General features: G+C 37.2%; 1 protein-coding gene across 1 annotated transcript; it reads left to right on the plus strand.

Annotated features, from left to right (window-relative positions):
• The first annotated feature begins 475 nt into the window (after positions 1-475).
• LOC100921628 (keratin, type II cytoskeletal 1-like) lies at positions 476-8596 on the plus strand. Its single transcript, XM_031937822.1, has 9 exons — positions 476-1114; positions 3182-3396; positions 4393-4453; positions 4900-4995; positions 5132-5296; positions 5417-5542; positions 6457-6677; positions 7399-7433; positions 7543-8596. The coding sequence occupies exons 1-9, from the start codon at positions 476-478 to the stop codon at positions 7926-7928; spliced, it is 1944 nt and encodes a 647-aa protein (XP_031793682.1). The 3' UTR covers positions 7929-8596.
• The last annotated feature ends 16353 nt before the right edge of the window (positions 8597-24949 follow it).

Here is a 24949-nt window from a genome sequence, read left to right on the forward strand (position 1 = left end):
ACAGGGGCTGGTGCATAGAGCTGTAGGAGTACAGCTTTCCTGTGGAGTGAAAGACAAACTCTGAATTGGAGTTTGCATAACTCAAAGAGAAGTTGATGAAAGACCAAGCAGAAGTAGCAGGAAACAGTTTTGGGGTCCTGCTTCCCTAGCATCAAGTGAGTTTGATGAGGAGAGATTTCTTTGATAAACTAATTAGTACTTGAATAGATTTTGCAGGAGCAGCAATTTCCAGAGCCTATCCTGGGAGCTAGGTGTGTAGCGTTTATTGTATTGTTGGGGCTCGTAAAGATCTTGCATGGCTGCAAGGCAAACCAAACCCTTTGGATTGGTCTAAATCTGCACTGACTCCATGGGACCAAACCCAGCTCCTCCAATCTATATATAAGGAGGGAGTCACTCTGCTGCTGGTAGAGGAGTGCTTAGCTCCTTGCTCCTTGGTCCTGTCCTTTGCTATCTGTCCCCTTCTTAGTTCAACATGAGTAGACAATTTAGTTCCAGATCTGGCTATCGATGTGGTGGTGGTGGTGGTGGCTTCAGCTCAGGCTCCGCTGGAGTCTCCCTCACCCGCAGGGTGACCAGCAGCTCCACTGTCCGCAGGATTGGAGGAGGTGGAGGTAGATTTTCAGGTGGAAGCTGTAGAGCTGGTGGTGGTGGTGGTGGTGGTTTTGGCAGCCAGAGTCTGATTAACTTGGGGGGCTCTAAAAGGATCTGTCAGAGTGTTGCTGGAGGAGGAGGAGGTTATGGAAGAGGAGGTTTTGGTGGTGGAGGATTTGGTGGGGGCAGCTATGGTGGTGGTGGATTCGGTGGTGGCAGCTATGGTGGTGGTGGCTTTGGTGGTGGTGGCTATGGTGGTGGTGGCTATGGTGGGCGTGGTTTTGGCGGCAGTGGCGGTGGCTTTGGTGGTGGAGGCTTTGGGGGTTTAGGAGGTGGTGGTTTTGGCGGAGGAGGCTTTGGGCCTGTCTGTCCCCCTGGAGGCATCCAGGAGGTGACCATCAACCAGGGTCTTCTGCAACCCCTCAATGTGGAGATTGACCCTAATATTCAAAAAGTGAAGGAAAAAGAGAGGGAACAGATCAAGGACCTCAACAACAGATTTGCCACCTTCATTGACAAAGTGAGTACTTGTGCTTACTGTTGCTGATGGTGGATGCATTCAAGCTTATTTGAGATAGATGAGGCAAAGGAGTGAGATGGGGAACAGGGGTGGAATAATGTGAGCTCTAATCTCTAACTCCAAGGTGTGCCATGCTTGGGTGACCCAAAAGATAACTTTGGTCAAGATGTCTTGCTTGGACAATGGATGCTTATGAATGATGCTAGTGCCTACATGACCTGGGGAGGCAGAGGAGAGCATCCCTAGTTTTTGGTCCATAAAAACAGTGGAAGGTGAAGAGGCAGTGCTCTTAATGAAAGCCTTTTGGGGCTGAACTCCAAATGTTTCTCCATTGAATTCTTAAACTATTTTTGACTTTCTTCTTAGGAAGAGAGAGGACTCTGTGTGTGTGTGTGTTTCGTGGGGGAGACAATGGATTTGAGTCTGTGGGACTTGGTGTTGTGTCTCTGCTTTAGCACTTACCTAGTGGATGATAACTGCCATCTTCCACCTATCTGAATCTCAGGTTCTTCATATGTAAAAAAATCTGCCCTAGTTTTATTTTATTTTATTTTGCTTTTGTTTTATTTTGTTTTTAAATAAGGATGACTCTGCTATGAAGACAGTATATTGAGAGCCCTTGAGAGAATTTATTATAATTATTATTTTACTGAGTAGCTGGCTGGAGTGGAGATTTATGGAATACTTTAAAGTGACAGAAATGGGGTAAAGGTACAAAGGAGAACTTTGAGATCTGAAATGGTTTGAAGGTCAGTCTAGATCCAGGATTCAGGAAGAGCTGAATAGAAATTTGACCTAGACATTTATTAGGCATGTGATCTTGGGCAAGTCATTTAATCTGTCTGCCTAAATTGGCTCATCTGTAAAATGAGGTTGATAATAATACCTGTCTTCCAGGGTTATTGGCTGGGTTAAATAAGATAATATTTGTAACATCTTTTACAAATCTCAAAGTCTTGTGTTTTATTTTTCATGATCATTATTACCATTATTCAAATGTTTATCTAAAAGTGTTGAAGTTCTTTCTTGTCAATAACCCTATATATGGAAATAGTGCTTTCAGCGATTTGTGAATATTTCTAAGCTAATGTCAACAGGTGTCTTCGAGTAAATTCTATAAGATGAAATTATAGATTTTTCCTCATTTGTCAACTATGAGAATAAACATGTCTTCCTCGGCTCTTAGTTTGATCATCAATACAGTCAACTCCCAATTGTCCAACATTGATTTGAAGTGTGCTGGCTTAGTTTTCTCCAGCAATGTTTTTCTGTTTTTTTGACTTCTAGAAAGCCTTGGGGATGTCCTTAGGAAAAGCAAAATTTTGATAGTTATTCAGGCAAAACCCACTGTAATAGAAACAACAATGATAGCTGCTATTAACACACTTCTTCATAAATTTTTACCTATCATTTTATTAATGTTATATCATTTGAGCCACCAAACACTGCTGGTAAATGAGTGCTGCTCATATTACTATTCCCATTGCATAGAAGAAAAAATGAGGATCAGAGAAGGTTATTCACTTGTCCTCAGTCATACAGATTATGTGCTTAGTGATTTAAAATTTTTTATCACTTATTTTAATTTTGCAGTGCTATAGAAATGGAAATTGTCATTCCAGTTGAAGCAAAGTGATTTATATTGATCAAGGATTTGATTTTATTTTTGAGGGGGGGACTTGTGAATGTCAAATTCAAATTGATTACAATCACTAGTGTTGGGGAATTATCTGAATGGAAATATAGAGATTGGTTGATTATGGATATGAATGAATGAAGAAGGGAAGGAAGGAATGGAAAAAAGAAGGGATAAAACATTTATTAAACAGCAAAAGGCTGGAGGTATTACTGGAAAAACAAGATGAGTCCTGTTCTCAAGAAGCTCCCAGCTTCAAATGTGCCAGCTCATTCATACTGTTTTTCCTTTGCTTGCCTTCATTGAGAATGATGGAAGAACAAGGATTCCCTGTCTTGTTCCAGAGTCTTCCTCTGGACTGTAACTTGGGGACCAGCAATTCCTAGAACACATCCCTTGAATAACAACTTTGGGGGTCTTGGTATTTTCAGGTGCGATTCCTGGAGCAGCAGAACCAGGTATTGCAGACCAAATGGGAGCTGCTGCAGCAGGTGGACACTTCGACTCGCAGCCACAACCTGGAGCCCCTCTTTGAAGCCTATGTATCTACACTTAGGCAGAAGCTAGATTCACTGAGGAGTGACCGCTCAAGGATGGAGTCAGAATTGAATAATATGCAAAACATGGTAGAGGACTTCAAGAAAAAGTATGCACCCAACTATCCTTCCCTCAGTCCTCAGTGACCAAACCATTGCCCCTAGAAGTCTTCCCAGAGAATAAACTGAGGGGACTCTAGAGAGTATCAGGGAACAGAGGAAGACTAATTGAGTGGCATTTTCCCGTCCTGAAAGACAGATGGGAGTCCAATAAACTTGTCTGAGAGTGAGGAAGAACTGAATTCCAAGCCAGGTTCAGGCATATATTAACTGTGTGATCCTGGGCAAGTCACCTAATGTGTCAACTCTTATCAATTTAATCTCAGTTTTCTCATCTACAAAATGTGGATAATAATAGCACCTATTCCCAGGGTGGTTTTGAGAATCAAATGATAGGATATTTGTAAATCACTTAGCATAGTGCCTGGAACATGTTGATGATGTTCTTCAGTGGGTTTAGCCATGCCTAATTCTTTGGAACCCCTTTTGGGATTTTCTTCACAAAGGTATTGGAGCTGTTTATCTTTTCCCCATCCATTTCATTTTAGATAAGGAAACTGAGGCAAATAGGGTTAAGGGCCTTTTCTAGGGTCACACAACCATAATATGTGTGAGATAAGATTTGAATTCAGGTTTTCCTGACTATAAGGTGTGGCACTCTATATCCTAAGCTCCCCATTTGCCCATGCTGGAACATAGTATGTTTACTAAATACTTGTATTTCTTCCCTTGTTTGTTCTTCACTCTTTGACCTCACCTCCCTCTTTCCTTTTCTTTCTTCTTTTGTTCCTTTGAGCGTTGTTTTGCCCCTTTGAATCTTCTTTCCTTCCTTCCTTCCTGCCTTCCCTTTCTAAGGCAAGCTATAATTTTTAGAAATGTGTTCCCATAGAAGTGTGCCTTAGAAAAAACTGAACACTCAAGTTGGCTAAAAGCAGAGATGGAGAAGATGACATTCCTAGACTGATGTGATTTTACACAGAACTCAATTCTACGTCATATCCTTTCCCAAACCTCCTGTATTCATCTTGTCTTTTTTCCTTCAACAGATATGAAGATGAAATCAACAAACGTACAGATGCAGAGAATGAATTTGTGACCATCAAGAAAGTGAGTCAAGGGAACAGAATGAAAGTCGCATTTTTATCCAGAAAAATAAGCACTGGTTCACTATATTAGCCCCCCGCAAAAGCAAGAAGAATCAAACTGTAGGTTCAATTTACAGCTGAGGAGAAATCTTAATATTTCTTGTCAGTGCATCATCCTTCTCTGGTTCTCTGGCTCTTCAAATAAGTTTCCTTCCTTGTATTTCTGCCTGCAATATGGAAAGCAGAGCCAGAAGATCTCCCCTTTGCAAGTGAGGGGAATTCCCAAGACTTGAAAGGGTGGGTAGTGTAAAGAGAAGTATAGCTCAGAAGTCAAGCTTCTTCATCCCTATTATCTTGGAAAAGTGCAGAATTCTTTTAGAGCTGAGGTTATTCCATGTAAGCAGGGGCAGGGTGTCATCTTCCTCTCAATGGATAGTCATTCCCTGACTTTTTCTTCTGATTTCACAGGATGTGGACAATGCTTATATGAGCAAGATTGACCTTCAGGGTAAGACGGATCTTTTGCAAGATGACATCAACTTTTACAAGGTGCTGTTTGACACAGTAAGTCAGCTCACAATCATTCACATGAACCCACTTTTCACTCTGCATCAAAGAGACTCTGGGAATATCCCATGTATGCCGATTCATGTTTTGTCTCTGGAAAGCAGAGAAGTCACAGAAATGTTGTATCTTGTAGGAACTATCTCAGATGCAGACTCACATCAGCAACACCAATGTCATCCTCTCCATGGACAACAACAGGAGCCTGGACTTGAGTAGCATCATTGATGAGATCAAAGGTCACTATGATGAGATTGCCCAGAGGAGCAAAGCTGAGGCTGAGACCATGTACCAGCACAAAGTGAGTGGATACAGAGCCTCTCCCAACAGGCCTCTAGCTTCCTTGAACTTTGTGCCTAAGGTTTACCTAGGGTATGTCAAGATGTACTCACGTCTCCTCTCTTTGCTCTCCTGCTTTCAGTATGAAGAGCTCCAGGTGACTGCTGGGAAACATGGAGACCAACTGAGAAACACAAAAACGGAGATTTCTGAGATGAACCGAATGATTCAGAGACTGAATTCTGAAATTGATTCAGTGAAGAAGCAGGTACTGGGTTCCTTCACCCTCCTCCTCTGAGCTACCATAAGGTTATTGAGTGAGACTTTCTTGATTCTGAAAGTGACTCCAGTTTGGCGTAGACTTTGAGGACCCCATAGAAGTGTGCCTTAGAGTAGGGTTTCCTTGAGAGAACCTCATGGTGAAGACCTAAAGGCTTACGATATCTAGTGCTCAAGCTGGAGAGCTGACAGATGAATTCATTGTCTTGTGAGTTAGGGGATTCTCTGTCACTGGAGATGCTTGAGCAGAGGTTAGAAGACCACCCACTGAGGATGTAGAAGGAGTATTTTAGAAAAGTTCTGAGGAAGTATTAGGTGTCTCTAAGATATTATTGCCTAGTTGAAGATTCCTATCTGAAGGTGGAAATATGGACAAAATGTCCTTAGTCCCAGGTGTTTGTTTTTTCTTTAAAATAGATAGAGATGCTGGATTTGTGTTTGAAACCTGCATTAATCTTTTCTAGATGTGTGACGCTGTACAGATTATTTTTACCTTTCTCTTCCTCAGTTTTCTCATTTGTCCAACGGGGATCAAAGTAGCAGCCATCTTGCAAGTTTGTTGCAAGGATCAATTAAGAGTCTTTGCAACTTTTAAAGTGTTGCCTAAATGGTAGTTATAGTTAGTACCTTTGTTACTTTGTTTGGGAATTCCCCTCATTTGCAAAGGGAAGATTTTCTGGCTCTGCTTTCCACATTACAGTTACTAACTTTGTTACTTTGTTACTACTACTTTGTTATTATTACTCTATTATGGGAACAATGTTCCTGATTGAGTCTTTGGGTAGAAATAGTAATTTGGGTTCAGGATTCCCAGGAGGAGCATGAGCCTAGTTGTGTGTGGTGGTGGTAGTGAGTGGGAGACAGAGGACTTGATCTTTGTACATGATTTGCTGTCTTCTGTAGATTTCCCGGCTCCAGCAAGCCATTGCTGATGCAGAGCAGCGTGGGGAGAATGCCCTGAAAGATGCGCAAGGTAAACTGGAAGACCTGGAGGATGCTCTGCAGAAGGCCAAGGAGGACATGACCCGACTGCTGCGTGACTACCAGGAGCTCTATAATGTTAAGCTGACCTTGGATGCTGAGATAGCCACCTACAGGATGCTTCTGGAGGGAGAAGAGAGCAGGTGAGGGATGAGCACTGAAGACTCTGTTGAACCACACTCAGAAGGCAATGGAACATCCTGTGATGACAGGATCTTTGAGACTGAATGATGAGGAATTAGCACTCCTGTAGCCTAGCACTTGTTATAAAGGAGTATAGGGCTAGAGGATCTAGAGGTGAATGGAACCTCAGGGATCATGGAGTCCAACTTTCTTGCATCAAAAACGAGGCCCCTGGGGAGCAAAGGCCTTAAATTTCTTCCCTAAACTTCAGCTGCAGAGGCAGTATGTGCATCCAGCATTGATTATGAAATGAAAATGGAACTTAGAGGCCATTGTATCCCCTCTTCTTCCCTAGATAAGAAAATTGTGGGTCAGGGTGGTTAAGTGCATGGTCTGAGCCATTAAGTGGCAGAAATAGTATTAGAAGTGGGGTTGAATCCAACCCCATCCCACTCTCCTCCCATCTAGTATGCCAGAAATCCAGTGGTCTTCAAGCCTCATGGAACTATTTCCCAGGCTTGGGGAAAGAAGTACTTTTGGTGCCAAAAGCGACAGGAAATTTAAGCTAATTATTATGATTTCTGGGAATTGATTCCTGATATTGAAATGGGGAGGGACAGATTTAGATTGAGCGATGAAGATAGGAACAGCTTAGAGGAAAGTTCAGAAATGTCAAATATGGGAAGGAGAATGGGTTGGTTTTACTCATTCATAGGAACTGTCTTTTCATCTTCCTTTTAGGGTGTCTGGAGAGTGTGTTCCCAACGTGAGTGTGTGTAAGTGTCAAGAGTCATTTTTTAGACACTTGAAAGTTTTCTTGGGATGGAGGGGACTTTGTCCAGTGAAGGGTATTCCCAGAAGTAATGGCAGAAATTTCTTCCACAGCTGTGAGCACCAGCCATGTCTCTGTGTCTGGTGGTGGAGGAGGAAGGTTTGGAAGTGGAGGTGGTAGCTACGGTTCTGGAGGTGGAGGTGGCAGCTACGGTTCCAGCTCTGGAGGAGGCAGATATGGCTCCAGTGGTGGAGGTGGCAGCTATGGCTCTGGAGGAGGCAGAGGTTCCGGTTCCGGAGGAGGCAGAGGTTCTGGCTCTGGAGGAGGAAGGGGCTCCAGTTCTGGAGGAGGCAGCTATGGATCCTCAGGAGGTCGGGGCTCCAGCTCTGGAGGAGGAGGCAGCAGCAGCTCTGGTGGTGGCTCTGGGGGTGTCAAGAGTTCCAGTGGCAGTTCTAGCATGAAATTCACCTCTACCAGTTATTCTACAGTCACCAATTAAAGTCAGAGCTCCCTACCCTGCTAGCTGTCCTTTAGATCAATGTCTGTGTTTGTTTTCAGTCAATTCTTGAAGTCAAAGACCTCTAACTTTACTTGAGGAAAATAAAAAATGGTGGACTGTAGCAGTTCATCTTGTTTTCTTAAAACCTTCTAACTACTTTTTCTGACCTTGATTACTAAAGGTTTTCTTGAGTCATCCAACCAGTGGGCACTTCCACCCCTGGCTTTCACTGAGCTTCATCTGTGTTGGTGCATAGGAAGGGTTGCTGATGATCCTGGCCTTTTAGAGCCATGTTCTCCCCGCTTTCTCCTTTGGTAGATATTCTTTATTCTGGCCTTCATCATCAGGTTTTCCCACTTTCCTATTTCTTGAATGGTGAAGCCATGTCTGAGTATGAAAGACCACTTCCCTTGATTCATCATGAGGATGCAGCCTGAAAAATCCACTCCATCACTACCCACTCTTATTTTCAAAAGTTTTATCCAAGCCAAGCAGAAACAGAACCTTTATTGATGGTGTCTCCATAATAAAGCAACAAATTCTGTGATGGTTTTTCCTTTTTATTTTTTATATAAAGTGTAAGCTGGTTGGTTGACTTTCCTAAAGGAGGTCTCATAGTCTCCATTTTCTTGTGTTGTCTGCAATAAATTGCATTTGAAATTCTGCAAGTTTGTCTCTTGTGTGTTTTGTGTATCACTTCCATCTCTCTCCTCTCTCCCTCTCTCTCCCTCTCTCCCTCTCTCTCTTTCCCTTCCTCCTTCTTTCCCGCTCTTTTTCTCTGTCTCAAGATTCACTGGTAAAATGTGTTTTAAAGTCCCTCATAGGAGCAGGGCTTATGACAAAGCGAAAAAGTTCGAATACATTAATGTGAAAAGTTTCTAAAATAGTATCAAATACAAACAGATGAATGCAATATTAATCAAGCTTAGATATATTGAAGAACATTGAGTAAATAGAGTCTGGTGGGCTTTATTAGAAAAGATTTCAGAGGATTTAAGGGTGTAAGACAACAGAGTGGATACAATCTTAGTCTTGCAATTAGAAAGACTTGAATTCTCTTCTAACCTCAGACAATTACTAATGGTGTGACGCTGTATAAATCAATTAACCTCCCTGTCTTAGTTTCCCAAACTACAAAATGGGGATAATAATAGCATCTAGCTTTTTGGGGTCTCATGAAAATCAAATAAAATAATATTTTTTAAAGAGCTTTGCAAACCTTTCAGTGTTATACAAATGTCAGCTGTTATTTTCATTTGGTACTGGAAGAGATTTCAGACATAATGTAGTATGTGCCCTTTATTCACTGGATTAGGAAAGTGGATGGATAAGGATGACTCTCCAACTGCCATTTAGCTATCTCCAACTAAATGATCTCTAGACCTCTTAAATTCAACAGATTCCAAACTGATCATATTTTTTACCCCCTAAACACTCCGTTCTGCCTCACGTCCTGATTACTATCAAGGCTACCACCATTATTCCAATCACCTAAACTCACTACCTTAGGATCTTCTTCAATTTCTTGCTTTCTCTCCTCCAATCAGTGGTCAAGTCCTTTCATTTTTACCTTCATAATGTTTGAAGGAATAACACAAGGACACTTTCAAGATCTCTCTGAAGAACTTTGGAATTGATTGCATAATAAGGAAGACATTGGCACATGGCCACCCAGCACAGTAAGACAGAATTGAAGTAACTCAAATGAAATGTAAGATTCACAGATTTAGAGAAATCACCCCCAAAGTTCACAGGGACGGTTTATGCCTGACCTGTGGTAGAGAATTCTGAATTTGCATCAGTGCAGTCAACCACAGTATGACACACTATAACTTGACTAACAAAAAGATATCATTTTGATTCTCTTCAAGAATGAAGGACAAGGCACATAAAAATTAACCATGTATCAGGGCATAAAAGCCTCACAATCATTGCAGAAAGGCAGAATTAATAAATGCTTCATTTTCAGACCATAATGCAATAAAATATAAATAAAAAATAGACTAAAACCAATTGGAAAATAAATAATCTAATTCTAAAAAATGAGTGGATCAAACAACAAATCACAGAAACAATTCATGTTTCATCCAAAGGAATGGCAATAATAAGACAACGTACCAAAACCTATGGGCTGCAGCCAAAGCAGTTCTTAGGGAAGATTTTACATCTCTAAATTGCTATATGAATAAAATAGAGAAAGAGGAGATCAGTGAATTGGTCATACAACTAATAGAGCTAGAAAAAGAACAAATAAAAAAATCAATTAAATACCCAATTAGAAATTCTGAAAATCAAAGGAGAGATTAATTGAAACTAAGAAAACTACTGAACTAGTTAACAAAACCAAGAATTAGATTTTATGAAAAAATAAACTCAACAAAATAGATAAACCTTTGGTTAATTTGATTAGAAAAGGGAAAGAAAAATACCAAGCAGCATCAAAAACGAAAAGGATAAACTTACTACCAATGAAAAAGAAATCAAAATAATAATTAGGAGCTATTTTGTCCAGCTGTATGGCAGCAAATCTTACAATCTAACTGAAATGTATAAATATTTATAAAAATATAAATTGTCCAGGTTAACAGAAGAGGAAATATATTACTTAAATAGTGCCATTAAAAAAAAATTGAACAAGCTATTAATGAGCTTCCTAAGAAAAAAAATCTCCAGTACCAGATGTATTCATAAGTGAATTCTACCAAACATTTATAGAACAATTAATTCCAATACTATGTAAATCATTTGGAAAAATAGGTAAAGAAGGAGTCCTGCCAAATTCGTTTTATGACACAAATATGGTACTGATATCTAAATCAGTGAGACCCAAAATAGAGAAAGAAAATTATAGAACAATCACCCTGATGAACATTGATGCAATGATTTTAAATAAAATATTAGCAAAGAGATCACAACTTATTAGTAGGTTAATATATTATGACCAAGTGGGATTTATACCAGGAATTCAGGGCTGGTTCAATATAAGGAAAATATAATAAGACTGATAGGTAAAGCTTCTAGGGGAAATATAGCAATAATCTTGAGGTCCCCTGACTTTAGAGTGCTATCATTCTAGCAATCTGTCAATGATTCTAAAGTCTTCTGTCTTAGGAGAGTCCTACAAACATCGCTGACTGTCAGGTAGATAATCTTTTGGTCAGTGATAACCAGGTTCCTGAGTGAATAGATCACCCCTCAAACTTACCTGTAGGTCATAAGTCTTAAGTCATAAAATTAGCAAATAAATAACATGAAGCTGTGGTCTCTCTAACTTTGTTCTATAAATTTACCTTCTTTCTCCTGGTTCTTTGTTAAATTCCTCTGGAACTTAGCCTGCTTCAACTGGAATTACAATTACAATAAAATTTTGCCCCTTGCTGGGTTCAAGCCTGCAAATTCTTTTGAGACAACTCATAACACCAATTTGTGACCCCAACTTTTTGGAATCTCCTTTTGAACCTCAATATTTTGTGGCCCTGTATGGGAAGAGTCTGGCTTCCCCTAGCTTCATCCCCTCTTTGTCAATGTAAGCCTCCATTCTTTTTTCCCTCGATCCTATAGCTGGGACACTCTAAGCAACTGGGAGATGCTTGTCTGGGTTGTCTTGAGCTCCATGCTCAGAAAATTTTCCTAGATCTCAGCCCAGACTGGGAAATTCTTGCAACTTTCTTCAAAAGTTTCCTCCTAGCTAGAGAATATCTGCCATTCTCCCTGTGATGCCAGAGGAAGTAGGAGCTATAGGATAGCTTTTGACAAAGAAATTTTATGGTTTTTGGCAAAGATGGGTCAATCCTTTTCTATGTCATCTTTGTATGTGCCTGCATCTCTGTGCAGAATGTCTCTGTCATATTTGTTCTGTGAGCTAGATTCTGTTACCTGGAAAATTTTAAATGCAGTCAGCAAGAAAAGACTTCTATGCTGTATTAGAATGCTGGGAAAGATTTCTTAACATCCTTGACTCCCATCTTAAAAGGGGAAAAAGCATGACTTTTTTCTGTGGATCCCAGCTCTAGCCAAGATGGGAGCTACAGAAATAAAATTAGCTAATTAAAATCATAAAGCTGCTAAAATAATATCTTAGCAGATTCTCAGAGTTTTTAAGAGTAATGATTAAGGAGTTTAGCAATTAGTCATTTTAAGATTGCAAGAAAAAATTTCTTAGACATTGGGGATAATTCCAGGAATTTATCCCATTTTGAAAGAAAAAAAATCAATAACTAGGTAAATAGCAACTTTTTGACTTCTTAAGAACCTTTCTTGACTTCTAACTTTTTTTGGAGTCCCATTCTGCTCCATTGGGAAAGCACACCAGAAGGTAGTAAGGGACCTTTTCCATATCCCTGAGCAATCACTCAGCATGATCCACTTTCCAGAGTCCTGAGTCCATCTTAGTTGTGGGGATTGCTAACAAGATTGATGTAGCTCAAGTCTCTCTGTTCACTAACCCTTCTCATCTTAGATCAGATTAAGAAAAGAGAATGCTGAAGAACTATAGGGAAAATCAAATTCTGCCTCACCTGTAAATATGTGGGGACACCATACAACCTCGCCCAAATACTTCTGCCACCCAGCTTGGGAAAATGGTGATAGAGTGAGGGTTAGGCCCCATAGTCAGCATTCCCCGAGTCCTGGTACCTGAAATTACCAGCAAAGAGACTAGCCTTCAGCAGGTTCCTCCCAGCACCTGCCGGGGAAAATTCTGGGTGCCCCTGGCAGCAGCCAGCAAGGCAATGTGAGGTGAGAAAGCCAATTAGCCTCTGCATTTGGTAAGCCCACCATTCTTTGTTTCAGTTGTAAATATATATTAGCTATGTAATTTATGGCAAATTATTTTCTCTTTCCTCAGTTTTCTAATTTGTATAGAGAAATAACAATGACTGCTGTTGTGAAGATCACATTGTTGCAGAAGTACTTAGCATGAAACAAATGATATATGGATGCTAACTGCTTTATTGGATATAATATCTTCATATTTGATAACTTTATATGGGTTTTTACATGTGACCTACATACAATGGCAATGTTGAGAGAAATGATTTTTGTGTGGGTGTAAAGTAATTTGGAAGTAAATTCAACTAAATTAAGGTCTTCCTAGGACTAGGAAGATAGTGCATAGAGGAAAGAGTCTCTTGCTCTTTCTCCCCTCTTTTCTCCTTCCCTAACTGCAGCAGAGATACATGGACAAAGGGGTGAGAGGAAGAGAAAGAAAATATATTCAGTTCAGTGAAATTTGTTATTTGAGATATGATAGGAAAAACAGTTTTAAAGGAGCTGTGATCAAAGCCCACTAAAGGGATATATAAATTGTCATCTATTTGCACAGAAGTTTGGGAACTTTAGGAAAACAGAAAAGCAGTGTGCTGCTACTTTAAAAACTCTGGCAACAGCCAGATCTTTTTTTTTTTTTTTTTTTTTTTTTTTTCTGAGGTAATTGGGGTTAAGTAACTTGCCCAGGAAATTTTAAGTGTCTGAGGTCAGATTTGAACTCAGGTCCTCCTGACTTCAGGGATGGTGCTCTATCCACCACCACCTAGCTGCCTCCCAAGTAGCTAGTTTTTGAATTGCTTCCCAAATAGCTAGCTTTTGAGTTGCCTAAAGTTATAATTCTGATCATTCTGTCAGTAAAAACTGATCCCTTTTCTGGATCAAAAAGAGAAATGGTTTGTGTGAATTGGGAATTGGGATACAACCAAATGGCAATTCAATTTGTCTGAAACATTTAAATAAATTAAATTTAATTAAAATTTAGTGAATCCCATAAAATCAAGTTAAGTCAATACTTTTAAAGTGATGTGTATGTGAAAATTGGAAACTGGCTGTAAATTATATGAGACTCCTATTCATTTAGCAATAGATTTAAAATACTTAAAATCCTTTTTGAGTTCTTTGAAGACCACTTCACATTTTTCTTGAAGGCTTTGTATATAAGAGATTTGACTTTGTTATCTTCTGAGTATGTTTTGATCTTTCTGGTGACTACTAAAATTTAATAGCATTTTAATTTTCTGATTACATTAATAAATAGTATTTAGCATTTATTTTTATAAGATTTTGAGTTCAATTTTTTTCTTTCTCCCTTTCCCATTTCCCTTCCCCCAAAACAGCAGACAATATTCAGAGGTCATACATGTAAAATCATTTAAAACATATTTCCGTATTAGTCATGCTGTGAAAGAAAAATAAGAACAAAAGGGAAAAATCATAAGAAAAAAATGCAAACAACAAATAGAGGTGAAAATAGTATGCTTTGATCTGTAGTATCCATAGTTCTCTCTCTGCATGTGTGGATAGCACTTTCTATCCAAGTTATAGTAACTTTCTATTGTCAGAATATTTTTCTTCTGGTTTGCTCATTTCTCCAATTTATTACTTGACTTTTAACTCTAAAATAGTGTACTGTTTCCAGGATGGAAGTCCTAAGTTTCATTGGTTTTATGCAGTTGTTTTCAGAAATACTTCTAGGGACTTGTGAGTTTTCAGTTCTTCCAAAGTGATATAATCTAAGAAGAGGTGTTTTTACTACTCCTCTGGCCTGTGTTCTGGCCTGTGAATGAAAAATGCTCTTTTCTGCCCTGGAACTGTGAGAAAGGTCCCTGCTTTACTGTAACTGCAAGGTCTGGTATACTAGTGCTCTTTAATGCCCTGGGATTGTTACCAGGATTGTGAATTTGATTTGAGTATGGGCAAAGCAACCAAATCCCTTTACTGTCTGTGGGCTGAGAGTTTCAGAAGCTTCCAATGCCACTGCTGATTCAGTAGTTCTCAAGGCCTGCTCTGAATTGCTGGGGATGGAACTGTGCTGGAGGGGACTGTACAAGACTGTCTTTCACTCTCAATCTCAAGTGATAGAACTTTCTTGCCAACCTTCTAAGTTGTCTTGGGTTGGAAAGTTGTTTCACCATGTCTTTTTGTGGGTTATTCAGTTCTAGAATTTGTTTAGACTGATTATTTAAAGGGTTTAGGAGAGAGCCTGCCATCTTGGCTTCACCTCCAACTTCTTGATATTTGCATTGTTTCTTTCTGGTTGCTTTCAGTACTTTCTCCTTGACCTGATAATTCTGAAATTTGGCTACAATAGTCCTTGGATTTTGATTTTGGGATCTATTTTAGGAGGTGATTGGTGAATTTTTTCAATAACTAATTTATTCATTGGTCCTAGGATATCTAGAATTAAAAAAACAATAATAGCTTTTTATTTTTCAAAATACATGCAAGATAGTTTTTAACATTTGCCCTTGCAAAAACTGTGTTCCAAATTTCTCTTCCTTCCTCTTCCTTCTCCCCTAGACAGCAATTAATCCAATATAGTTAAACATGAAATTCTTCTAAACACATTTCTGCATTTATCATGTTTGCACACACACACACACACACACACACACACACACACACACAAATCAGATCAAGAGAAAAAATAAGAAAAAAATCAAGCAAACAAAAACAACAAGAAAAGTGAAAATACTATGCTGTGATCTATATTCAGTCCCCATAGGTCTCTCTCTCAGTGCTGATGGCTCTCTACATCACAGATTTATTGGAACTGTCTTGATTCACTAATTGTTGAAAAGAGCCAAGTCCATCACAGTTGGAATATCTAGGATTCTTTCAAAGACTATTTTATTCTCTGGTTTTAGGATATCAGGACAATTTTCCTTGGTAATTTCTTGAAAGATGCTATCCAAGCTCCTTTTTTTTTCCTTTTGATCATGGCCTTCAGATAGTTGAATAATTCCTAAATTGGATCTATTTTCCAGGTCAGTTATTTTTTCAATGAGGGATTTTACATTTTCTTCTACTTTTTCATCCTTTTGGTTTTGTTTGATAGATTCTTGATGTCATAGTCATTAATTAGCCCAATTCTATTATAGAGGAATTATTTTCTTAATTTACCTTTTGTACCTCCTTTTCCATCTGGCAAACTCTACTTTTAAAGGAGTTGTTTTCTTTAATCAATTTTTGTACTTTCTTTTCCAAGCTGTTGACTCTTCCCCCCTCTCTATAATTCTCCTGCATAACTCTCATTTCCCAATTTTTATTCTATCACTCTAAATTGGTTAAAAAAATTTTTTTTTGAATTCTTCCAGGAGGATTTTTTAACCTTGAGACCAATTCATCTTCCCTTTGAGACTAATTCATCTTCCCTTTGAGACTTCACATGTGGGCATTTTGGCTGTGTTGTCCCCTTCTGAGTTTGTGTTTTGATCTTCTTTGTTACTAAAGTAGTTTTTTATGATCAAAGCTCTTTTCTGTTTCTCTCTCTCTCTCTCTCAGCATATTTTGTGACTTTTAAAATTGAGCTCTGCCTGGAGCATAGGGAGCATTGTCCCCAAATTTTTGTGCTGAGGCTCAGGGTCCTGTCATTGGCTTTTCATACTGGGACTTGTGGCTTGCCCAATGTGCTGGAGTAGCCCAGTTTAGTTGTGTCTATTATGCCGGGATTCTGGCGCTCATAATTTGTCTTCTGTACTGTTGCTTGAGATTTCTCAGGTGACCTTTTGTGCTAGTAACCTGCTGAAGAAAAACTGAGGAGCCTCAGTTGCTGATCTGTGCTATAGCTACAGCCTTTCTGCTGGCTTGCTTGGACATTGTCTCTGCTAGACTGTGCTTCCCTTTTATTCAAATGAGACAGATCTTTCCCTAAGTCTTTCCAAGTAATCTTAAGCTGGAAAATTGTTTTATTCCATTTTTTGGTGAGTCCTATCACTCTAGAATCCATTTATAGGTTTGGTTTAATGTTATTTCTGAGGAAAACTGGGAAGAGCTCAGGCAACTCTCTGACTTCTCTCTGCCAGCTTGGGTTCTGCCTTGCTCTCTAATATTTTGTTTTGTTTTTTAAAGGAATGAGTGCTGCATTTTGTCAAAAGCTTTTTCTGCATCTATTGCAATAATCACATGATTTCTGTTAGTTTTATTAGTGATATAGTAAATTATATTGAACCAACTCTGTATTCCTTGTATGAATCCCATATGACCATAGTGTATTATCCTTATGATAAATTGCTGCAATCCCTTTGCTAATGTCTTATTTAAATTTTTTTGCATCGATATTCATTAGGGAAATTGATTTATAATTTTTTTCTCTGTTTTGGCCCTTTTTGATTTAAATATCTGCACCGTATGTATTTCATAAAAAGAATTTGATAGAATACCTTCTTCCCCTATTTTTCCAAATAGTTTATATAATATTGGAATTAATTGTTCTTTAAAGGTTTGTAGAATTCACTTGTGAACCCATCTGACCCTGGGGATTTTTTCTTAGTGAGGTTATTGATAGCTTGTTCAGTTTTTTCCTAAGATGAAGTTATTTAAACATTTTAGTTCTTCTATAATCTGGGCAATTTATATTTTCATAAATATCCATCGATTGTACTTCAATTGTCAGATTAATTGACATACAATTAGGCAAAATATTTCCTAATGATTGCTTCAATTTCCTCTTACTTAGTGGTTTTCTTCTTTCTTTTTAAAAGTCAGATTGATCAAAGGTTATTTGCCTTACTGTTTTTTTTTTTTTTTTTTTGGTTGTTGTTGTCATAAAATGAGATTTTACTTTTATTTATTTGCTCAGTAGTTTTCTTAATTTTAATTTTATTGATCTCATGTTTGGTTTTAAGGATTTCCAATCTGCAGTTTAATCGGGATAAAAAATCTTTTTCTAATTTTTTAGTTGTATACCTAATTTATTGATTTTTTTCTTTCTCTATGCCTTTCTACATTGTATTTTGAGGGGTTTTATGTCCTATTACATGGTCAGTTTCTGTGTAAGTGCCATGTATCACTGAGGAAAAGACATTTTTTTTCTGTCACCATTCAATTTTCTCCAAAGGTCTATCATTTATAACATATTTTTAATTAAAGATTTTTATTTTCAAAACATATGCATGTATAATTTTTCAACATTAACCCAGACAAACCTTGTGTTCTAATTTCTTCCCCCTTTCCCCACACTCTCCACTAGATGGAAAGTAATTCATATATATATCATTTCTAAAATTCTATTTACCTTCTTAATTTTTCTTGTTTATTTTGTGTTTAGTCTTATCCATTTCTGAGAGGGGAAAGTTGAGATCACTTAGTACAATTTTTCCTCTCTATTTCCTCTGGCAACTTACTTAAATTTTCCTTTTAGAATTTGAATGCTATACCAGTTTATGGATATATGTTTAGTATTGATATTACTTCATGGTCTATGGTATCTTTTATTTTATTTTATTTTATTTTTTATTTAATAGCCTTTTATTTACAGGATATATGCATGGGTAACTTTACAGCATTAACAATTGCCAAACCTCTTGTTCCAATTTTTCATATGGTATCTTTTAGCAAGATGTAGTTTCTTTCCCTATTAGATCTCTTTTAATTAGATTATTTTTGCTTTTGCTTTATCTGAGATCATGATTGCTCCACCTGCTTTTGAAAAAGTGTTAGCTGAAACATAATAGATTCTGTTTTAACTCCTTTACTTTTACTCTGTATGTGTCTCTCTGCTTCAAGTGTGTTTCTTGTAAACAACATATTGTAAGATCCTGCTTTTTAATATACTCTGCTAAGTACTTCTGCTTTATGGAAGAGTTTCATACCATTCACATTCACTACTATGATTAGTGTATGTACCTCCATCATATTTTTTCTCCTGTTTATCTTCTCTCTTCTTTCACTAGCTTTCCCAATCTGCCCTCTTTTCGGTCACTCCCCCTCTTTACTCACCCCCAACTCCCCCATACGGTTATGTATGTTATTCCTTCTTTGAACCAATTCCAATGAGTTTCAAGTAATGCCCACTACCTACTCTCCCATATTCCTCTCCATTGTAATAGGTCCTTTATGTCTCTTCATGTGAGATAATTTACCACATTCTACTTCTCACTTTCTTCTGATCCCATTGTAATACTCTTTTTCAGCCTTAATTTTTTTATATCACCCTTTCAAAGTCCCCTTTTGTCTATATATACTTTTTTGAATGCAACAATAGGGATACGGCTTTTTAAAAAATTACAAGTATCACCTTTGTAGGAACACAAATAGTTTAGCCTTATGTTTTGTGTTTCCTTTTTACCTTTTTATGTTTCTCTTGAGTCTTGAATTGAATATGAATTTTTGTTCAGCTCTAATCTTTTTATCCAAAAAAGTCAGAAGCCTTCCATTTCATTGAATGATCATTTTTTTCTCCCGAAGGAGTAAACTCAGTTTTTTGGGTATGTAATTCCTAGTACCATATTCTTTGACTTCTGGAATAGTACATTCCATGCTTTCCCATCCTTTAATGTTGGAACAGCAAAATCCTATGTAAGCCTGACTATAGCTCCATGATATTTGAATTTTTTTTTCTGGCTGCTTGCAATATTTTCTCCTTGAATTTGAAGTTCTGGGATTTGCTATAATGTTCCTTGAAGTGATCATTTTGGGATCTTTTTCTGGAGGTGATCAGTGGATTCTTTCAATGTTTATTTTGTCCTCTGATTTTAGAATATCAGAGCAGTTTTCTTTGATAATTTCTTAAAGTATGATCTCAAGGTCCTTTTTTATTATGGTTTTTCAGTAGTCCAATAATTCTTAAATTATCTCTCCCAATGCAATATTTTACATTTTCTTTAATTTTGTTCATTCTTTTGATTTTGTTTGATTGAGTCTTGCTGTCTCATTGAATCACTAGTTTCCATTTGTACAATTTTAATTTTTAAGTAATTGTTTTCTTCAGTTAGTTTTTAAACCTTCTTTTCTATTTGTTGAACTCTACTTTTTAGGGAGGTATTTTCTTTGGTAAATTTTTGTGCCTCTTTTTCTTTTCTTTTCTTTTCTTTTTTTAAAATATACTACTACATTTATCAAGCTATTGACTTTTTCATCATTTTCTTGCATTATTTTCATTTCTTTTCCCATATATTCCTCTATCTTTCTTATTTGATTTTTAAAAACTCTTCAGAATTTCATTTTGGACTCGAGATTCATTCAATTTTTTGCTTTGAGGTTTTGCATGTAAGCATCTTGACATTATTGTTTTTTTTTGAGTTTGTCTTCCCTGTCACCACCATAACTTTCTATGGTTAGGTTCTTTTCTTTCTTTCCTGGTATGTGTGTGTGTGTGTGTGTGTGTGTGTGTGTGTGTGTGTTCATCTTTTCCAGTCTATTTTATTAATTTTAAAATTGAACTCTGTTTCTATGGTGGAAGGTATATTGTCCCAAATTTCTTGTGACAGGGTCTGTAACCCCTGGCTCTTTCTCTGGTCCTGCCTTAAGACTTGTGGAGTCAAAAACCCAATAGTGGTAGAGTCCCCAATACTTTTCAAGAAACCCAGGCCATCTGGCTTTGGGAATGAAGTAGTCCAGGCTTCAGGAATGTGACTATTGGGAAGGATATGTTACAACCTTGGAGAGTATGTGTGAAAAAAATAGAGTTGGGCCTTATATCTTTATTCCATCTAGTATATGCATATATATGTATTATATATATATATATATATATATATATATATATATATATATATATAGTTGTATTTTGTCAGTAGGAAATGACTGGGGGAAGGAGTGCTGTTGAGCAGACTATTTAATTGAGAGGATAGTGGGAAGAGGGAAGAGAAAGAAGTGGATAAAAAGTCCCACATTTCAAATGGGCAAATTGTGATTATATTGCTCACTTTAAAACAACAACTTCAACAACAGCAATATAAAAGAAAACTAATGGTCTGTGGGACAGAGATTTTAAAAAGAAGCTCCATCTTTGAGGTAGAACTGATAGAAAGTTAAGCTCTACCAAAAAAGGCAAGGGGAGTGAGTTTTATATATATATTCTCAGAAGTCCTCCAGCTCAATGGATGACTGGCAGCTCAGCCTGCCTAGCTAGATAGCACTAGCAGTTGCTTATATATCATTATATTGGGTGAAATACTGCTGAGGTATGGTCACTTATTAAATGGTTGTATAGGATGACTTACCTAGAAGAGATCCTACTGTGAAACAAGTGTCAGCCTCCCAATCTCTGACTACTAGAGGTAGTGTCCTAATACTTTTGTCTTGAGTTTTGTTGTCTTTCATAGATGTCATTCTTATCTGGAGCAGACCTACTGAAAGACAATAACAAAACAATTTGCCATTTAAAGTTTATACTTCCTATAATCTCCCTGTTAGGTAAGTAAAGAGAGAAACTGGTTTTGGAGCGGAACTAGGAGTGGGCATTAACTTCTCAAGGGAAGCTGTAAGAAGTTGGGGCATAATCAACATTCAGGGACCACAAAGAATAGGGCCAAAGCAATCTCCCAAGTTGTTTATTTGGCTTGAGTTGGCTGGATTGTAGCAAACACTGGCAATGGAAACAATATGTTGAGGGAAGAAGAGAGGAATGGGAAGAGGAAGATTGCTCTCATCAATTTCTGATCTTGAGTTCAGTCCCCAAGATACGAGTTCCACCCCTTCTCTGGTGATTCCATCCATTTTCCAGTTTGTCAACAAACGTTAATCTTTCCTACCTAGTGGAGTATGCCCTCTACTGGTAGGGAACCTTCTTTACACTCATTAATTATAATAAACACATTAACTACTCTCATTAACTATGATTAATTGTAACTATAATAAATAATTGTATGTCATCCATCTTCATAGGCTAGTATTATTCACTCACTATAAAGTAAAAAATAACTCTCAAAAGCTATTGTATGTGGTAGGAGTTCTTAACATTTTATTACCTACTGGTATATCTTAGCTTTCAATAAATTTTCAGGCACCCTTATTCAATGTGAAAAAAATTTCTAGAATTTAAGATTATATATATAATCAATTAATTTCTCATAAAGAAAACTTTATCATTATATAACAACATTTTTCAGTATCCTAAAGTCATTTTCTCCAATTGCCAACATTTTTTTTTCAAAACACTATTGTTTTGGGTATAATTCAACAAAATAGTTTATTTACCAAATATTCTCCATAACTTTTGAGAAATTTCTTGCATTCCCAATAGTATGTATATCCCAGTAGAGATTCACATATAATTACCACACATTTATTTATTTTCAAGTTTAGATAAGATATAATCCCTACCCTCATAGAATTTATAATTGATGAATAAGAAGGAAAAGAACATGATATTAGTGGAAATAAAAGTAGATTTGGCATCAGAGACCTCAGTATGAATTGTGACTGCTATCTATAAACAGTGGTTGCATTTCCTTTCTTCTCATTAATTTCTCAACCTACCCTGGATGATGTTGCTTCTGACCTTAACTTAAGTTGGTTTGTACAAAACTTGCATTTTCTTATTTGGCAAATCCAATGGCTTTCTTGACCTCTCTGTAGCAGCTGATCCTTAACTTTCTTGGCTTGGATTGTCTTTTCTTTCTGGGTTATCATGAGATTGATCTTTCATTGATCTTCGCCTATCTGACCAAACATTCTTTCTCAATTTCCAGGAATCATTCTTCTTTCTCATTATTGGGGTACACCAGAAGAGGAGTATATAAGAACTGGGGGTGGGAGGAATGGACATCTCATGACCCTCCTGTTAATTGAAATGGGCAAAAGAGAGTTGAAGACATATACAAATTTTGCTGTAGAGATGTCTAAGTCATTTTAGTTGTGATGCATCTCTTTGTGCCCTGACTTGGGGTTTTCTTGGCAAAGATATTGGAGTGGTTTGCCATTTTCTTTTCCAGTTCATTTTATAGATAAGGAAATTGAGGCAAACAGGATTAAGTGATTTGCCCAGGGATACAAAGCCAGTAAATGTCTGAGGCTAGATTTGAATTCAGGTTTTTTGACACCAGGCCTAGAATTCTGTATTGTGCTATCTAGAAGCTGTAGAAATACAAGTAATTAGGGAAAGAGGGAGTGACAGAGAAAAGAGAGTACAGAATTTACAAGCAAAACAAATTTCAACTATTGGTGATGCTGATCATAAAGGTTGAAATTTCTTTTTCCTTTCTTTTTTTCTGTCAATTGGGGTTAAATGACTTGCTCAGGGTCACACAGTTATGGAAGTGTTAAGTGTCTGAGATCAGATTTGAACTCAGGTCCTCCTGACTTCAGGGCTGGTGCTGTATCCACTGCACCACCTAGCAGCCCCTTCTTTTTAAAAATTTACTATCTATATATTTTAAAAAACATTCTTTCCTTTATAAATGTTGAGTTCCAGATTCACTCTTTCCCCCATACTCCCTTCCCCATATACTGAAAAAGCAAGCAATATATCAACCATACAGGCAAATATATTTCTATATTAGTCACATTTTTAAAAAGCAAGAAAAATAAGGAAAGTGAGAAAATAATATTTTAATTTGCACTCAGAATTCCTTCTTTGGAGGTAGTTAGCAATTTTTCATCTTGAGAACTCATTGGAATTATCTTTGGCTATTGTGTTGATCAGAGTAGCCAATTCTTTCACAATTGATTGTCTTTTTTTCCCCCTGAGGCTATTGGAGTTAGGTGACTTGGCCAGGGTCACACAGCTAGGAAGTATTAAATGTCTGAGGTCAGATTTGAACTCAAGTCCTCCTGACTTCAGGGCTGGTGCTCTATCCACTGTGCCACCTAGCTGCCCCTCACAATTGATTGTCATGGCAACATTGCTGCTATTGTGCTCAATGATCTCCCAGTTCTCACCTCCCTTTGCATCAGTTCATATAGATCTTGTCATGTTTTCTGAAATCATTCCCCCATCATTTCTCAAAGCACAATAGTACTCAATCACAATCATATGCTATAACTTTTGCAGTCATTCCCCAACTGATGAGTCCTGCCTTGATTTCCAATTGTTTGCCACCCAAAAAAAAGGAGCTGCTATAAATATTTTTGTAATATAGATCCCTTTCCTTTTTCTTTGATTTCATTGGGACATAGACCTATTAGTGGTATTGTTGGGTATTCATAATTTTATACTCCTTTGACAGTTCCGTACTGTTCTTCAGAATGGTTGAATCAGCACTCTTTCATTAGTATATCTATTTTTCCCTTTATCCCTTCTTGCACTTGTCATTTCTCATAGGTATAAAATGATACCTCAGAACTGGTTTTAGTTTGCATTAATCCAATCAGTTGTTTTTTAGACCAGTTTTTATACCACTTTAAATAATTTTGATTTCTTCTTTTGAAAACTGTTTGTATCCTTTGAGTATTTATCAATCAGTCAATGATTCTTATTTTTATAAACTTGACTCAATTCTATACTCAGTATACATTTATGAAATGAGGGATTTATCATACAGAGAAACTTGTTGCAAATTTGTTTTTGTTACTTCATTGTCTATAGTATCTTTTAATAAAATGTAGTTTCCATGATTATCTCTTCTAATTAGGTCAATTTTTACTTTTATTTTATCTGAGTTCTGTCTTTTTTATATCAGCTGAAGAATAATAGATTCTACTCTAGCCCCTTATTTTAACTCTATTTGTGTTTTTCTATTTCAGTGAGTTTCTTATAAAAAATATATTATTGGATTCTGGTTTCTGATTCATTCCACTATTATTTCTGTTTTCTGGATGAGCCCACTCATTCATACTTATTGCAATGATTAATACTATGTATTTCCCTCCAACCTATTTTCTTCTCTTTCCTTTCTCTTTTATCATTTCCCTCCTCAAAAGTCTATTTTGCTTCTAAGCACTGCCTTCTTAAATTCTTAAATTCACCTTTCCTTTGGATCATCCCCTGCCTTTTCTTTCATCCTCTCTACACAACTGAGTTTGTATAACTATGTTCCCTATTTTAACCCAATTCCAATAAGAGTGACTATTGTTCGCCATCTCCTCCTCTATTTCCCCCTTTCCAGTAAAAGCTCTACCTTGTGCATTTCTTTTATATAAGAAAATTTTCTCTATTCTACTTTTCCCTTCACCTTCTCCCAGTGCATTTCCCCTTTCTCATAGCTTTATTAATTTGGAGATATTCCAACATAATCACCTTAATGCATGCCCTTTATCTATGTAAATTCATTTTAGTTGCCCTGATAATGATAGTTCTTAGGAGCTACAAGTATCATTTTCCACCTAAGAATGTGAACTGCTTAATGTTATTGAATCTCTTATTATTACTC

This window comes from Sarcophilus harrisii, chromosome 5, assembly GCF_902635505.1.
Source record: "Sarcophilus harrisii chromosome 5, mSarHar1.11, whole genome shotgun sequence".
NCBI classification, from domain to species: domain Eukaryota; kingdom Metazoa; phylum Chordata; class Mammalia; order Dasyuromorphia; family Dasyuridae; genus Sarcophilus; species Sarcophilus harrisii.